The sequence below is a fragment of the Mirounga angustirostris genome, unplaced genomic scaffold (genome assembly GCF_029215605.1).
Source record: "Mirounga angustirostris isolate CCGP_5_RB_7025 unplaced genomic scaffold, mMirAng1.0.hap1 SCAF_3, whole genome shotgun sequence".
NCBI lineage: Eukaryota > Metazoa > Chordata > Mammalia > Carnivora > Phocidae > Mirounga > Mirounga angustirostris.
In genome coordinates, this window is record NW_026991711.1 from 10,057,644 (window position 1) to 10,076,741 (window position 19,098).

The 19,098-nt window shown below is 37.3% G+C and overlaps 1 protein-coding gene across 6 annotated transcripts in view; it reads right to left on the minus strand.

The window, feature by feature from the left end:
* ITGBL1 (integrin subunit beta like 1) overlaps positions 1 to 19,098 on the minus strand; it is a 245,934-nt gene that overhangs the window by 122,515 nt on the left and 104,321 nt on the right. For all 6 annotated transcript variants that reach the window (XM_045869667.2, XM_064585919.1, XM_054506403.2 and 3 more), the window contains one exon: positions 13,982 to 14,128. In XM_045869667.2, the coding sequence (XP_045725623.1) occupies positions 13,982 to 14,128 (147 nt within the window). The remainder of the gene's footprint in view (positions 1 to 13,981; positions 14,129 to 19,098) is intronic.

Genomic DNA, 19,098 nt, shown 5'->3' on the forward strand with positions numbered 1-19,098 from the left:
GGGACCAGGACATGAATGTCTCTGTGGACCATTCTTCTGTCCACCACAACCATTAATGAATTGCCTTGTAATGCGGTCCTGCCCTTTGGTTATGAATCTGAAAATATGCTATATATCATCCTCGCCACACGAAGAAGGCTTTACATGTAATCAAAGGTTCTCAAGGCCAATACCAATCTAAAATGCAGTTATAGCCAGCAAAAATTGTTTTGTCTGCTCAGAAGGGCTCTCTGAAGTCTTAAAATCTTACACCTCACCACCCCCAGAGTTGCCTCCAAGGTGGGCCAAGTTTAATACTCCATCATCCCTCTGTTCGGACATGGGTATTGGTTCAAAATTGATCATAGTTCCAGCCTAAGCCAATCAGAGTTTTTTCCTGAGATTTCTTCCCCTTCCCTTGAATTGGCAGTGAAGAATCTCTCATCCTCCTCTGTCAGGGCACAGTAAAAATACAACCTTAGGTGATGTTAAAATCCATGTCCCTCCTACACTGAGAAAACTCTACCTGCAGTAGCAAGATTAAAACCAAACACCTGACAGAAGCAGAACTATGTGTGCTGGTGGATGAGGGGCCAGAAAGAAAGAGAGGTTGATGTGAGGTTGTCTAAGTCCCTTTTCTATCCATCCTAAAGGTCATCTTACCTCTGTCCTTCTTGGTTATGTGAGTACATAATTCATTTGTTTGTTTATGATTGAATTGGAATTGTGCCATTTGCACCCAGGAGACTCTTAATTAAAATCGATGCTGTATAATTTTGTTATATCTTCAGTGCTATAATTAATGACAAAGGGATTAAAAACATAATCAAGAAATCTAGACTTCTTTCAGGATGTAAAAACCAAACAACTCTTTGGATATCTAAAACTGGGGCTTGCTCTTAAGTGTGATCTGGGTGCTGTAATGCTACACCCTTGTGTTCCTGACAATCTTTCATCGATAATAAGCATCAGCTATCGTCTCCTGAACACTTTCCATATTTACTGCTTACATTGAACAAATAGCAAATATTCTCACTCAACATCTTTTCCCTAGTATAACCAATATATAACATAAAAATAAAGTCTTTGGGTTCAACCAGAAGCTAAAAGCAACATCAGAAGCAATATAACAGCTACCCAAATTGTGTTATTAAGGTAAATATTAGGGAGATCCTCCTTGTCATTTTATATTGCCAATGTAATTAACTGCATTGAATAAATAAATGGATATATGATGAACAGTTATTAGCCCAGAAAGTAGGCCATGGATCATTCAATATCAACAACCAACAGTTATTGCTGCTTTATGACCTGTTCATCCATCCACTCCACTGTTTCCTTGGGTTATATGCTCTGTCCCATTGGATTGGAATTTTCTTTGATAATTTAGCTCTATCCTACACATTTCTAAAATTCATAAGGACATTAACTAGCCAAACTTAGAACAATAATAATATGGCTGAATACTGACTGGAAACAAGTTTATAGATTCACTAAATCTTAGTTTGGAGCAATGCAGGAATTGCAAAACACCAATTATATTTCTTTATTAAATTTTTATATTTGTTAATAAAAGTCTTTATTTTTACATAATGAGATGGGTCTCCTTAAAACAATTCCTAATGAAACTTGATTAGCATATAAATTAAATTTCCTTCTGTTCTTATTCACACACTCCTGTTATTTCTAGAATGCCAGGTTGTACTCTTATAAGCATCCAATACTTAAAACATGTATTAATCAGAATGGACATCTCTCATGGGTAGAGAGTAAAACCTAAAGCATTACAGAAGAAATGTCATTCTGACAGAAAAATAGGAATGGGATTATTTTTTTCTCTGTTTGAACTTCTGCCTGTGTTTCCAGTTACCCTAATAAGACACTTCAGTGACAAATTCTCATGACTTAGAATAAAATGGTTTGGGGCTTGGTCCACTTTTTACTCCAAACTTATATCTTATGAACACATTTAAAAAAAAAAAAAACAAGTCAAATCATAAGTTACATATATAGCTAGATATCACAAAGTATTTCCATATTTGATCCCTAGTAGTATAATTTACTGATTTAATTATTATACTGTAAGTCTATACTTAGGCACGAGTAGTTCAAAATACGTCCCGTAAAAATCTGCTGTGATACACAGCTCTCAAAAGTGTTTGTTTGGCTTTATGCAGTGATTTCTAAATCACTGCCACCTTTGGCTGATACGATGCAGCCCGTTTAGAATCTGGTAAAAGAAGCTATGATCCCCTCTTCATAAAAATCTAGGAAGGTTCACACAACACATTTGTGCTATTCTAAGAGGTTCTTATTGCCCTGATACTCAACCATAAACCTTCAGAGTTGCATGAACTCCAGGTTAAAAATCCCTTGATATAGAATTCCAAGAATCCCTCATCACAATACAAACTGTTCATGTTCAGGAAACACCACAGATTAGTTCTCAGAAAACAATCTATGAAGTTGGAAAGCAGGTCTAAGAGTTCTGTGTGACTGAGGACCATGGAAGGACATTTTTGTGAAAGAGATAATACCCCCAGAATTCAGACCCAAATGCTTCATAATTACACTAGAAATCTATTTAAAAATACAGATTCTCACCCCCACCTCAGATATACAAAAACTGGGCTGGAGCAAGTCCTTGAACAAACATACCATATTCTTTCATATTTTCTGTGCTTCCTGAGGTGATTTCCTGTTTTGGACACTATTCTTCCCCCTTCTCCAAGAGCACCCCCCCCCCACGCCTCCACCTCATTGCTTTCCCACCTATTCAACAGAGCATCAGGAAAGGCCCCACAGTAATTTTTCTGCAACTCTTAGCACTCCCCGAAGCCCTGTTTGCTCTGTGGGAAGTAGGGCAAGGGCAAAAATGTCCATCCTTTGCTACAGGACTTTGTCCATTATACACTCTGCAGAGCAGCGGTTCTTAATGTGACTGCATAGTAGAATCATCAGGGAGCTTTTAAACTCCCTGATGCCCAGGCCACATCACGAACAAATTAAATTAGGTAGGAGCTCGGATTGGTATTTTTAAAATTCTTCTTCAACAAGCTCTCAGTCTCCTCTATGAATTCTTTAAGGACAGAGCCCACCTGACATGGATCTCTTCCAGGAAACTTTCATCATCTGGGTCTGAAATTTTGTATAAACCATTGTTTTTCTGTTTTCTGGCTATCCTTCCTCAGTTCTCATTTGGCCCCCTTTCAATACTCAGATCTGGCCAAAGAGAACCTCCTCAGAGAAGGTCCCTGACCACTTTATCTGGAGGAACCCCCAACCTCCACACTCTTCGTATTATCTTGACTTCCTTCTTCTAGCACTAACTGAAATTATTTGTTTTCTTATTTAACATCTCCAAACAAACTCACTAGAAACTCTATGAGAGCCCTGACATTAATTGTCTTATTTATTTTTCTTTCCTCAGCACCTAGACTGGTTCTAGGCACATAGTAGGATCCCAATAAATATAGGTTGAATGTATGACTTAATGAATGAATGAAAGAGTGAGTGAATATTGATCTTGTTTTCTCTATGAAATTCTGTGCCATTAGGGCACCTGGGAGGCTCAGTCGGTTGAGCATCTGGCTCTTGGTTTCAGTTCACGTCATGATCTCATGGGTCGTGGGACTGAGCCCTGCAGCAGGCTCTGTGCTTAGCTGGCAGTCTGCTTGTCCCTCTCCCTCTGCCCCTCCTCTACTCGCATGCATGCACTGTCTCCCTCTCCTTCTAAAATAAATAAATATTTTTTAAAAATAAAAAATAAATAAATTCTGTGTCCTTGAGTTCAGCTGCCATGTCATCTAGTTAAACCCTTGTAATCCCTTATAATTGCATATTAGTTTCAAAGTTAACAAATAATCTCATATGTACTGTCTTACTTGTCCCTCACAACAATAATACTATGGTTACAGATGACATAACTGAGGGTCCATAAAGATACAAAAATGTTCCAGGGTCACACAACGACAAATGGCTTGAGCGCATCTGCCCTGTGGGGGTCATGGGCCATACGACCCTCTCTGTAATTGTTGACCCCACAGAGGCACATGCCCTCACCACGGAAGTGGCCGACTGCATGAGGTACAGAGAGGGAACACAGTACTGACAGTGAGTAGGAGCCCCTCCACCCAAGAAAGAAATTGATGCCTGTCCACAGCAACATTTGGGAATAGGGCTGAATAATGTCAGTATGTAGCAGCCCTGCCCCACCCTTGTGCAACCACAAGAACTTCAGGCCTCCTAACACAACCTAACACAAAAGATCTCATTTCCCAATAATCCCTCTGGACTTTTCTCTTTATGTAGTACGATCATCCAGAAGAGCGCATCTAGACTCAAACATGGATTATGCCACTTGGGTTTTGCTACTGATTCTTTCATAATTATAATAAACTATACTTAAGAGCATAAAGTTGTGTGAGTCTGTCTCACCAGTGTGACTATAATTGAATAGTAAATTTAATCATACCCAGAAGTCTGGTAAATTAATCAAATGAAGAAGTTAAGAGACTTTCCAGTCACCTTATACTCTATATCTGCTCTCATTTTTTTTTTGTATTTCTTTTAAGCTCCTTCGGTTAACTATTGGGCAGTATGGGGCCTTAGGAAGAAATCCAGAGAAAGAAATCCTAGCAAAGAATTTAATGTCCTTGTAAAGGACTTTACAAATGACCTCAAATATTTGCTGCTTCATGCTTAAGATCATTCAAACCTTAAATGGCTCACAACTGTACCATGCCAGACCATTTGGTACTATTTACAAGCATCCACATGGCATGGATATTTTGAGCAGCAAAGAGGCCAGAATTATTTAGAAACTTAAATAAGAAGCCAAAGAATCTTGACTTTCCTACTTTATCCAAATAAAAGGCATCACATGAGAAATAAATATTTATGGAGGACCAACATCTCATCCATCTTAACTGTTATTTTCCAAATGAAAGGATGCCATAACTGAAGAATACATTACTCCATACTCAAAACAGTCACTTGGTAAAAAGCAGAGTCTAGAAGAACAGGTTGGCTAGTCACCTGATTCTCCTGAGGAATAGTCAGCTCTCTCTAGTTAGCTATGCAAAACCAGATAGAGAGTCTGTTGTGAAGTGGAGTTGGAAATCAAAGGCATGGAGCCCATGAGAGCAAACAGAAAATTTAAGGGTCCAAATGAGTCAGAACACAGTCAAGTTCACTTACTGCAGAGAGAAGCAAAGGAGAGGGAAAGTAGCCTAAGGAAGTTAAGTTTACAGTCTCCATTAGGGTTTTGTTCCCACTTTAGCCTATGACTTGCTGGCTCAGATACCTAGCTGGTGGCAGTCCAGACTAAGTTGGAGTCACTCATGTCCATACCAAAAATCCACTATCTTGCTTCATGATATGATGCCCCTTTGCCATTTAAACCACACGGGTATGTGATGAATTGATAAAGAAGATGTGGTGTATATGTATGTGTGGGGGTGTGTATAATGGAATATTACTCAGCCATAAAAAAGAATGAAATTTTGCCATTTGCAATGACGTGGATAGACCTAGAGAGTGTGATGCTAAGTGAAATAAGCCACTCAGAGAAAGACAAATGACATATGATTTCACTCATATGTGGAATTTAAGAAACAAAACAAAGGAGCATGGGGGGGAAAAGAAAGGAACAGAGAGGCAAACCAAAAAACAGACTCTTAATAAAGAGAACACACTGATGGTTACCTGAAGGGAGGTGGGTAGAGGGCCGGGTTAAGTAGGTGATGGAGATTAGAGACTGCACTTGTTGTAATGAGCACTGGGTGTTGTATGGAAGTGTTGAATCACTAAATTGTACACCTGAAACTAATACTACACTGCATGTTAACTAACTAGAATTTAAATAAAAACTTAACAAAAAAATAAAAATAAAACCCATGGGTATGTGTAGACATAAGCAGTACAGATAATGTGACCCTTAAGATACTAACCTGATTGCTAAACTCTTGTCATTTGACTACTTTGCTAATATGAATGACTTTTAATAAAAAAGTCACTTTAGATTTGTGCTTGTCTTTTCCTATTCTGTCAGTAAATAAGTAAACATGATTTGAGGTGCAGGAAGGAGAGAGAAAGGCACATGAAAGATGCTAACATATTTATCTTGTTCATGGAAAGATTTGGATCTTGGTAACTTTACATTAAGCTTGGCATTTCAGCAATGACGCAGTGGAGTGGGCCCTGAGCCAGGTTAACCGGCATTTCTATGACATCATTTTAGCATATTTACGATCATGCTTACAATGTGTGTCCTTCTTACTAACAATTAACCTCGTAAGACAATTATGAGGACAAGAGCTCTGCAAAGAAGTTGCATTTTCTGTCTCAAACCCATCACAACGTGGGGAGAAGTAGTGGGGGGTGGGAGAGATGACATGTGTTCCCGGGGCTGTCTCCCACTACTTTTTTATTCTTCATCTATCATCAAAAGGGAATGTGTTTCTCGTTCCCTACAAAAGTCATCCTCTCGTTAACTCAGTGTTTCTTTTCATGTGGTTCCCTCTACCTAGAACACATGTTTTTCAAAATTACTTTCTGTCTAATGCTACTCTGCCCTGCAGACTCAATTCCAGCTTCACTCACTTCATGAAGCCTTATTTGCACCCAAATCTCTTTAGAAAACAGTATCTTCCTCTTCTCACTCTCAAGACACTCAGTCCCCTTCCCACCACATTGGTCACATCTACCACAAATCCTTAGCGCAGGGAGCAGTAAACTTTTTCTATAAAGGGCTAAACTGAATATTTGGGGCTCTGTGTGTGAGCCATACACTCTCCACGCCATTTATAGCAAGAAAGCAGCCATATGCATACAAATGAGCTTGGCTGTGTTCTAATAAAACTTTATCTACAAAAAAAGAATGCGGCCTCCTGATCCTTGTTTCCTTCCCCTGGCTTAGCACAGAGATACATGGCAGGGTGGTCAGTAAATATCAGGTGGATTAAACATTATAAGCAACACCACTCAGGAAAATATGATGCATTAACGGGCTATGTGCTATCGTATGATCATACATTGAATACATCCATTATGCGAATATAGCACAATGGGCAGCCCTATCAATATCTAATAACATCTTATGTGTCCAAGAGGGGAATCATAGGGTTCTGATTAGCTCTACAACTTTAAAGCTTAGACAAAATGATGACATTTTGCCTCGTTGGTTTCCTATTAAAACGGAAATCTGCAGAGTATATGGTTTCCTGAAGATTATGGCTGAGAGGGGCGCCTGGGTGGCTCAGTTGGTTAAGCGACTGCCTTCGGCTCAGGTCATGATCCTGGAGTCCTGTCCCTCGGCAGGGAGCCTGCTTCTCCCTCTGACCCTCCCCCCTCTCATGCTCTCTCTATCTCATTCTCTCAAATAAATAAATAAAATCTTAAAAAAAAAAAAAAAGATTATGGCTGAGAGCCAGAGCAGATTGTTTCCCACTAGAAGTATCTGGTTTGCATTTTTATATTGAATAAAATCAAGCAAATAACTGCTAGAGCTCCACACTACCTCCTTCACTGTGTGTTTAGTGTTTTAATAGAAATAAATATATAACTGTAGTAACAAAATTGTCATAGTTGTCACACATTTCATTTTAAGCTCACTTAAAGAAATTGGAATGGAATTCAGGTCCAATTTTCTATTTTCATTTCAAATAGATTTTGACAATATTTGTTGCAGCTCTTCCTAGGAAGTTTTCGTAGCCAAAGGATCTCACTGGTTTTCAATTTACCATATAAAAATTATGCAAAATGTAATAAAAACTGTCTATCATTTGGATCGATCCCTATCTTTGACACAATATGTTCTGTTGCCAGAGATAAAACATTTAAGCAAGATCGCTGACTGTAACATAAAAAAAAAATATATTCATTCTGTCTTGGAAGATACAGTTTTCTGGACCACAGACTAGAAAAACCTCAGGCAACTAAAAAAAATACTAAGTCTGTTACTTTCCACTGAAATATCTTCTACCATCTTTTTTATAAAAAACATACACAATTATTAATTTCACCTTCTGAATTTCTTCCTCTCCTCTAGGTTCTATTGAATATAAAAATGGCAAGAAGAAAGGCAAGGTAAAACAAAGAAGGAGAAATAAGGAACAGGGCCAATTATTTACCCACTGGACAAAGGAGTCCCTGAATAATCATCTTGTATGAGGCTGCCATTTCTACTGAGTTTGGCTCTTTTCAAATCTTTTTAGCAATTCCCTTCAATCTATGCAAATTATGCCTTTAGTTTAGCAAGTGCTGCTTCCTCATATGAGTGAGAGATTTAACATTGGATTTAATCAGGACCTTCCAGTAAGCCACCAGTTCTGGGCACCTGCACCTTTGGTCTCCTTGAGGACAGAAAATGTCCCAACACTCAGAGGTCCCAGCACCTCATGAGGACATAGAGAAAGGATGTTGGAGGCACCATATTTAGTTCTCTCTGGATCCCAAACTTTTTGTCTCCACCCTACCTTTTAAAAAGTCATAATAAATAACATCTACATTCCTGAGTTTTTGTGAAATATAGGATGCATATACAATTTAAGACATTCTAGTAAGTTTTTCAGAGTACAAAGAAAGCAAATAATAAACAGGCTTTTCTCTTCCAAGGGACCTTCTCCTGTTGTGGGTCATTCCATGACAATAGAACAAATAGAAGCCATGGCAGAGAGCACTATGAGTTCAAAGTGTGCTCAGAAATCCATGGAAGACCGCCTGAGGATCCACAGACTGATTTTTCATCATTTAATATGACAAAATACAGATTTTTGTTTCTGGCATGATTTACCAATTCATTGATATTCTCCCCATTTGGTGCATCACTAAAAGCAGCACCATTCCTTCCAGATAAGGAGGAGTAAGACGTTAATTTCACAGGGTCATTTCTTCATCTTCTTTGGCTGCGGTCCTTAGCAACTATGTTTAAAATGCCACAACTTAGTGCATGACTATTCCAGAGTCTTCGAGTACGGGTGGACGCGGTAGATCTAAGATATACTTAGAATTGAGTAAATCTGAATCCTACTTGCTGTCTCGAAATATTGTGGGAAGAACACACAGGGCTCCCTTGTCACTTGAAAACTCTGTGCATTTTCCACCGCAGCTAACTTACAATGAGATATTTAATTAGGCCACTGAGAATTTTAAAATCATAATCAAAATCACAACAGGCGGTGTGGTGCTTAATTTAAATGTTTGGAGATCTACTTTCTTGAAATTTTAAGTCTACAATCCTATATTGTTTGCAATAGGCACTAGGTAGGACAGCAGATCTCTAGAACTTACTCATCTTACATAGCTATGGCTTTATACCCACTGAACAAGTCCCCATTTCCCCATTCCCATCCCCTGGCAACCACCACTCTGTTTTCCGCTTCTGTAAGTTTGACTATTTCAAACACATCTCATGTTAAGTATCCCTAACACACACACACAACATACACACACACACACGCAAAGGGAGGCATGGATATGTTCGTGACCTTGACTGTGGTGATGGCATCATGGGTATACACAAACTCATCAAATTGTATATATTAAATATGTGCAGTTTTTTGGTTTATCAATTATACTTCAATAAAGCCTTAAAAAAGTTTAGTAAAAATATAGAAAGATCCTCCCCTCCCAAAGTTTTTTAAATTCACTGGAGGACTTCCATTTTTTAAATCCATTTTCTCTGTTTGAAATAATAACATCTCTGTGTACATGAATAAGAAAAATAATGATTCAGTTGTCAAAAAATCAGAGTAAAAATCACATAGCTTAAAAAAAATACATGAATCATGGGAAACTTCTCTGATAAATAAAACAAGAAAATTTAAAGATGTGCTTTGCAGTAAAAGAGATAAATTATGGCTGTAATTGAAAAATCTCCAGATGGTGGGAATTTGGCATGCTATTATTCTTTGAAAGTATGTTCCTACCTAAGGGAATCGAACCAACTTGCTTAATTCATTAATTAAAATGTACTAATTGATAAAAATGAGGACACAGTTTCTATTTTCTAAAAGCTACAATATTAAATAATTAGCCTCAATTTATCATTCTTCCTCCACTTCCCACCTTCCCTTGTAGGAGTACATGCTTATGTGTGCTTAAGGACTAAAACATACCCAATACCTCTTAGAACAAGTCTGATAAAAGAAAACCAAAGGGCACAGAGGACAGGTAACAAAAGCATGTGAGATTGCAGACCAAACAAAAAGATGACTTAGACACAAGGACAAATGATGATGAAAGAAGGCAAATACAGCAAACACAAACCTCTGAATAATAATGCCTACAGATAAATCATTTGTTTGATGATTATAGAAGTCAATGAAAGGAGTTTGATAAATGGTAAGCTCATAACACTAAGCAAAATGTATCAAGAAAAGCTGAGTATTGAAATTGTCACTATTGGTGGGCGAAGGGAACCCCTGTTATGCTCCTGGTAGGAGAGTATATTGGTACATTTTTTCCAGAGAATATGATTTGCTTGGGCAATTTTTTTTATTGAAAAGCTTTAATATATTGGTAGGCATTTAGATGTACATCTAACCAATCCCCCCTCCCCCCCCCCCAAAACCCTGTTTGTTTCTCAGGTCCATAGTCTCTCATGGAGAACCGATGGGCCTTGTAATTGCTTTCCTCACTCATGTAAGCACAGCTGCAGCTGTCATTCATGAATGGCAAAACTAATCCTTTATAAGTTTTCATATTGGCCATTTGCTTTAAAACATCCAAAGCCAATGAATTTGCAAAGATAGCTCTGTGAGAAAGGAAGGGTCTCCGACCACTGGTCCGAACACTGGACCAGCTCTCATAAATCCCTGGTCTTCATTCTCAGAATTCTCATATTTTGTTATGATTCCCTGGGAAATCACTCCATTCATTCATCAATACCTCCATTTTCCTGCGAGGAAACTGGAGAAGCTTATTATTTATCTCTAAAGTACTTTAAAAAGCTTAAATGAACTATAAAAATAATAAAAAGTCTTCTAATTCCGTACATAATATTCAACGCCTTTTTAACAAAATAAACTTTAAATATGTCCCATTGCTTAAATATGGTAACTAATACATTAGTGAATCTCTAGAAAGGTAAAAGACAAATATGTGTTTGTCAGAGTTATCAAAGGCTGGTATCCACAATAATTAAAATCCACCATAATTTTCTTATCCTAACACCATATTAAAAAATTTAGGGACAAATGAAAAACAACTGGTAATATATAGTGATTTTCTATGTTTGAGAGATACTTTATAGGCTTTTCTTATTTTTCCATCATAAATTTGTTATTTTTAAACAATGAATGAATGAATAACAGTAGTCTGAAGGACACTGATTTTTAATCTTTGTTCCTTTAAAAGCGTGACAGGCTTACTCAAGCTCTCTAATGATGATATTTATTAATGCAGGTAGAATAGTAGTTTCCATGTGGGGCTGCTGGTGAAAAGCGGTCAAGTCAGAAATAAAATTTATGAAATGAAAATTTCCTTCTACCCATACCCTAACCTTCTACTTTTAATCAGTAGGGATACATAGCAGAATATGGGAAAATAACCTATGATACAAATAATCTCGGGGACTTTGTTTTCTATGTAAAGAAAACTCTAAATAGTAAAAAAGACAAATGGTAACAAATAACAGGAAAGATGTAAGGAAACTGGAACCCTCATGTACTGCTGGTGGGAATGTAAAATGGTGCCCCCATTTTAAAGACAGTTTAGGTATACCTCAAAAAGTTAAACAGAGTTACCATAAGGCCCAGCAACTCCATGTATATGTATATACCCAAGGGAAATTAAAACACATACCCACACAAAAATTTATACATGAATGTTCATAGAATATTATTCATGATGGTCAAAAAACATAAATAACCCAAATGTCTACTAATAGATGAATGGATAAATATTTGTGGTATATCCACACAAATGAATATTATCCAGCCATCAAAAGGAATGAAGTACATGGATAAATCTTGACAACAGTATGCTAAGTGAAAAAAAGCCAGAAACAAAAAGATCACATATTTTATTATTCCATTTATATGAAATATCCAATTAGGCAAATCCATGGTGACAGGAAGTAAATCAGTGGTTTCTAGGGGTTGACGGGAGAAGAGAATGAGGAGTGACTGGTAAGGCATGCAGGATTTCTTTTAGGGGTGATGAAAATGCTCTGGGATGAGATAGTGGTGAAGGTTGCATAATTTTATAAATATACTAAAACCCACTAAGTTGTATACTTTAAAAGAGTGAATTTTATGGTATTTGAATTATATCTCAATAAAAAATTTATTTTTCAAAGAGAAAACTGCAACATAAATTAAATTTCTGATCTAACATTCAGGTAAAAGGAAGTCTTTCTCTTTTTCCTCTTTCATGAGCAAAATTTGTAATAATTTCAATTATCAGTTCCTCCAAAGGCATATTTCATATTAACTTTGCCATTTCCATGTGAGAGGTGAAAATGCATTTCTTACTTTGATAAATAAAAAATAATGGAACCAGCTTTCCTTTAGATGAATTCTTCTTTCTCTTCCAATTTGTACTTGATCTGGAACCAAGAGCACACCCGAGGCTATGTGCCTTCTAAAACAACATAAGCTTATTCACAGCTGTCTGTTTATAGGATGCTTTTTCAAAAGCCAACAATCTCATTGCAACGTTAATGAGTTTCAGAAATGTCGGTGGACAGTTAAATGGTCTCATTTGGAAAATTTTGAGCAAATATCCAAACTTTTTCTTAAAAAAGTATACTCTTAATCCCATTTATCTATTTCACTCATCACCTCCACCCCCGCCCCTCTGGCAACCACTAGTTTATTCTCTGTAAGAGTCTGTTTTCTTGTTTCTCTCTTTTTTTTTCTTTGTTCATTTGTTTTGTTTCTTGAACTCCACATATAAGTGAAATCATACGGTATTTGTCTTTCTCTGTCTGATTTATTTCATTTAGCATTATACCCTTTAGATGCATCCATGTTGTTGCAAATGGCAAGATTTCATTCTTTTTTACGGCTGAGTAATATTCTATTGTGTATATACACCACATCTTCTCTGTCCATTCATCTATTGATGAATGCTTAGGATGCTTTCATATCTTGGCTATTGTAAATAATGCTGTAATAAACATAGGCATGGATACATCTTTTTGAATTAACATTTTCATATTCTTTGTATAAATACCCAGTAATGGAATTACTGGATCATATAATTCCATTTTTAATTTTTTAGATTTTTAATTAAACTTCTGTTTTCCACAGCGGCTGTACCAATCTGCAGTCCCATCAACAGTAGACACAGGTTCCTTTTTTCCACATCCTTACCTACACTTGTTATTTCTTGTCTTTTTTATTCTAGCCATTCTGCTAAATGTAAGGTGATACCTTATTGTGGTTTTGATTTGCATTTCTCTGATGATTGAGCATCTTTTCATATGTCTGTTGGCCATTTGTATATCTTCTTTGGAAAAATGTCTATTCAGATACTCTGCCCATTTTTTAATCAAACTATTTGTGGTTTTTTTATTTTGTTTTGTTTTGGTGTTGAGTTTTATAAGTTCTTTATATATTTTGGATACTAACCCCTTATGGATCTATCATTTGCAAATATCTTCTCCCATTCAGTAGGTTGCCTTTTTCTTTTGCTTCCTTTGCTGTGCTAAACTGTTTTGTTTTGTTTTTTTTAATGTAGCATTGAACTGACCTGAACTAAACTGAAATTGAACAGACCTCAAAGCTAAACTGATGGTATGAGTAAGAGTGAGAGAGAGAGAGAGAGTGTGTGTGTGTGTGTGCATATGCGAGACAGAGAGGAAGAAAGAGAGAGATTATATTTCTCCATGTACTTCCAGTAATGGAAATTGGATGTACTGTTAGTTCTAAAAAGACTAATCTTTTCTTATCAAGGCATCTCAGCTATCTGTTAAATAAGATACATGTGAACTGAATGCATTTGACTCACTCATAAGATTAGGAGGTGGGGACACAGCCTGAGAGCCCTCACTTACCCCTTCCAGAGCAAGGCAGATTGGAGCTTCCTTGGCACTTCCTGATGCTCTCCTCTGCTGACAGTGCGCAGGAACGTGGGTGCTCACACTTTTTCCCATACCAGCCTACTTTGCAGTCACATCTGCCACAATTACACTGCCCATGACCTTCACAATGAGAGTGTAAAAAAATATGAAAAAATAGACAATGAGGTCAGAATTAGTTTTCATTTCAACAGTGAATATCACAGATGAGCCAAGATCTTAACACCATATTAAACACTAAAGTGAAGGCACATTTATCTCAAGTTCTTAAATACCTGATTTATATTGATGGATCATGAGGGGTAAAGAAAAGCAACTACTCCTGATAAGATAAATGGGTTCGTAGGACTATAAACGTGAATCCATCAAAATCCGGGTGCACGTGATTGTATTGGTCTGCTGGGGCCTAACTGGAGTATTTGATGGATTTGGTAATTAATTCATGTGGAGGAGAGCCATAGGAAACTGAAAACAATTTGCTGTTGAAACAGGTCTTATCTTGTGGAGTCCCCCACACTTTTCATTACCTTTTTTTCCATATACTACATGCTTAGCCTAGGGACTCTTGCCCTAAAACCAATAACCTCTGTGGAGTTCACATTCCCTGAGGATCGATGTAGTATACACAAAAGAGGTCAGGAAATATATTAAACTTCTTTACACATGGTCACAGAGCCTATAACGAATTGTGATGAGTAGTGATATGGTTTCGCAAAAAAATGGCCTATGTTATCAATCAAATAAATGGGTTCAAATCCTGGTCCTGCTATCTATAAAGTAGATATGTCAACACATCCGAGGCTTAGTTTCTTAATTTTTGACTAAGAAAATAATACATTATCTATCACATTTATCAGGAAGTCCATAATATATCTTAAAATGCTACATAAAAGTGAGTTATTGTTATTTTTATTCAAGTCCACATACGTAAACAAGTAGGAATAGAAAGAAAAGCAAGAAAGCCGAGCTTTTCTTAATTCCTAATCAACATTCAGATAGTCATTATTACAGATGCAGGACACTGTGGATTTCTAGAATTGCTGCAAAAATGCATGACACTTTTTTATTTTAAGTAGGCTCCACACCAAATGTGGATCCCAATGTGGGGCCCGAATTCTTGATCCTGAAATCAAGACCTGAGCTGAGATCAAGAGTTGAATGCTCAACCGACTGAGCCACATAGGCACCCCAAAAATGCATGAAAAAATTTTAAAGGAAGTGGAATTATATTTTCTTGAAGTAAACTGAGTATGATGTTAATGGATGAAAATCTCTGCTATTTTGTCTTTGGCATCTGATATTAACATAATTCATACAATATGGAAACTGTTCTTCAGTACAGACCAGCCCTGTTTTATCAAGAGTCCCTGAGGTTTGTGGGCAGATATCTATCTTTTGACTTGGACGAACTGGACAATCCACATATCGGGAAGCTTTTCACCATCTATTAACCTGGTTCTTCATGAAATAGATCATAAAATTATAGGTCAAAGTAGAGTGAGATATTAGGGATCAGTGAATCCAAATTTTACATTTAATGCTATGTTCAATTCAACATACATCTATTGATCCCTTACTATGCAACAGAGTCTAAACAACGAATTCCTGTCACCATTAATACTCTGCTTCGAGCTCATCATTTTAAAGGAAAAGAAAATTGTGCTTGCTAATAAATATGTATGACATGTCAATGTGATCATTGAAACCTTTAAATATAAGAGTTTTTATTATACTAGTTTAACTTATTGGCAATTATATGTCAGAGGTTGTTTGGCTTCGTGGCTTTTTGCCAATTTCCCAGAAGTTCCTACCCTTCTTCTCCATCCTCATGTAATTTAAAGCAAAATTTCCAAACAGAGCTACATTGCAAAGACATAGATACATAACAATTCTAAAACAGATTTCAACATTTCAAGTACAATAAATTTGGCTGTTTATAGAAGCCAATGGCTTTGAAGACAAGAGGTCTCATTCCTAGGACACTTAGATCTACAAGGATACTGGACAAAGTACAGAACATGCTGCCATTGGTGAGAGACTAGTTGATACTTTAACAAGAACAGTGAAAACAGTTATATTGAAGGGGGGGAAAGCTTTACTTTTAAAAGTTGCAAATAGGGCGCCTGGGTGGCTCAGTTGGTTAAGCGACTGCCTTCGGCTCAGGTCATGATCCTGGAGTCCCGGGATCGAGTCCCGCATGGGGCTCCCTGCTCGGCAGGGGGTCTGCTTCTCCCTCTGACCCTCCCCCCTCTCATGTGCTCTCTGTTTCTGTCATTCTCTCTGTCTCAAATAAATAAATAAAATCTTTAAAATAAAAAAAATAAAAAAAATAAAAGTTGCAAATAGCTCTGAACATTAGAAGAAAATATTCAGTAGGAAAGGATGCCAAGCAGTCCCTGACTACCCAGGACACCGCCACCACACACCCAGCATGCAACCCCGGTCCCCAGGCGTGGAATGAAGCAGGAGCTTCATTCTCCCTGCACAGGGAGAGCAGTGACTGAAGGCAGAACGTTCTCAACTTCTGTGGTTGGAATATAGGCTTCAGCGCAGCCATTAGTTTCTATCTCAGGTTCATTCCCATGTCAACATTTCAAACAAAACTCGTGGTGGAGTGAAACGAATTCATGGAGACTGTCAGAAGTTATGAAGAAGATTTTTAGAGTTAAGATCTGGTCCCACTAATAACAAAAGAAGTCAGAGGAACTGTGGATGCCTTGACACATTTTGGGGAAAAAAAATGTAGCTGCTCTAGAGCTAGAAGAAATCTCTGAAAGTCTCTCGCCATTATGCTCCAGATTCACTCTCTGTTTTCTATCATACTGGTTTCCTCACTCGGTTTTTAATCTCTATGCTTTCCTCCCTAAAGTTATGCCTTTTTTTCTATCTCTTCACTATTTCTGTGCTCTGATACAGGCACTAGGGGGAAAAGCAGCCTATGCGGTCCTCCACCTCTATTTCCTGTGTGTTTAGTGCAGCATCATGAACATTCTCAAGAATCAGTCCTATAAGTTTGTGCATCACCTCTAGGCATTGCCAGCTCCAACCACAGCTGGGAAGAACACATACAATGTGTCCCTCACTTTTGCCACATTGTGTGATGAGCCCTAACCTCCTGTGTCTTCTGCCTCAGCCTCAGCCTTCACCCCATCAAAGTCCCCTCGATAACCCCACTGTAGTCCATTGCTTAGGCACTGGAATAAATTAATGAGACAGTGTCACTGCTGTGATTGGCTGCAGAATGAAAGATTTTGCCTCTAAATAGGAAAGTGTCACAGTGGGAGAATATTATTTAGGTCAGGATGGCCACCGATCCTCCTCAAATCACCTGCTTAGGAGTCTCTTCTACACTCTGCCCTCTGAAGTCGACATCCATTGAACAAGTTTGGTCTGAGGAAAGAAGGGTTATTAAAATATGAATGACCTAAGTCAACCATCTATAATGAATGAAATTGCTGAGTCAGTGAATGCATGGCAACCACTTTAAATGGTGACAGCAGGGATATATACTGTTTCTTAAGGGTTTTATTGTTTTGGGAAAGTAGAAATATCTAAATCAAATGTCCTAGTGAGGATCACAGAGAAGCAAATGTGAAAGTAATAAAGAAAGTTTAAATAATTCTAGTCTAATAGGATTAGGTTAAAACATAAACATAACTTTTAACTTTAAATTTTACTTTTACTTTTATGGTAACGAAGATTATAGCCTCGTGTTCAAGTATATTTCAGAACATTACGGATCTCACTTTAAATGAAACTGTACCTTTTCTATAAAATCCTTTATGATATTTCATCAGTGGAGTTAGGAAATCACTTAAAATGCATGGTATTGATATCAGATTGTGAAGCTGGCATTGAGCCTTTCAGGGAAGACAGGAAATCATAAAATGCAATTGCAATTTCTCTCCTGGAGTTACTAGTTTCTCAATTTCAGTATAAAAGTTATGCCAAAGAGGGAGAAAAGGGATCATTTTATAGGGATAAAATGAAGAAGATGAAAATGCTTGGTGTTGATATATAAAAAAGAGTTTAGAAATGGTAAGATCTGTTTAGCATGAAAATCTTTTCAACTGCCATAATATACTATAGCAAGTCTTTTCCAAACAAACAGTGAAAGATGCATAAAAGAAGAAATTAGGAGATTTGTGTCCTTAGTCTAAATACTAAGTCCACCTTTCTGGCCCTCATCTCATTTTATCTTTAAAATGACAGAATTAGAAGAAGTGAATTTTACCACACTGAAATTTCATACTTCCATGCTAGTTTGTCAGATAGATAGATAGATAGATATGGCCTCCAGGTGTTGATTTCATTGCTTCTAACAAGTATTCCTTTAAACTCTGTAGGCAGAGGATCAACAAATACAGAATGTTGTTGTTTATCCCTGATAGGAAACATGTGAAGAATGCACATTAGAGAATAGCTTTCAGAAGACCTATGACCTGCATTAAACACACACACACACACACACACACAGCAATGAAAGAACAACATGGGGCCCACATAGTGGGATCGCAGCCCAATCTGTACCACACTGGCAGGCAGTTGGCAACATGGCTAGACACCCAGTGGCACCATGGCCATGGCCATGCTGGGCATGCAGGAGCTTTAAAGGCTCTCAGGCCATTACAGGAGAGGGTGATGATACCAAAACTTATTTTTTCTTTGTAATCATTGTGCTCTTTGGAGTGAAGTCATCTCAGAAATATCAATCCAGGACGAATGTAGTTGCTCCATTCCAGACAAACATTCTTCTGCTGTAGAAGATATTCTTTTTTTTAAACTGATCAAAACTTCTCTTGAACTGGAATCTGACTTTTACAATTAGCTTCTTATGAAGTAAGATGAGGACCATTAATAGGAAAAGTTTGGGGGAACAAATTAGATCTAACTAGTACTTGTTATTTAAAAAAAAAAAACCCATTTGATATATTTATTTGATTTTTCTTTCAAGACAATGCAAACTGAATGTACTTAATCATGTCCTTCAGTTTCTTTCCATAATGCTTTGGGAACCCGCCATGATAAATTCCCCCACACAATATGGTCCTATCAAATGATTCCATTTTCCAAATTAGTGGAACGCTAAGCCA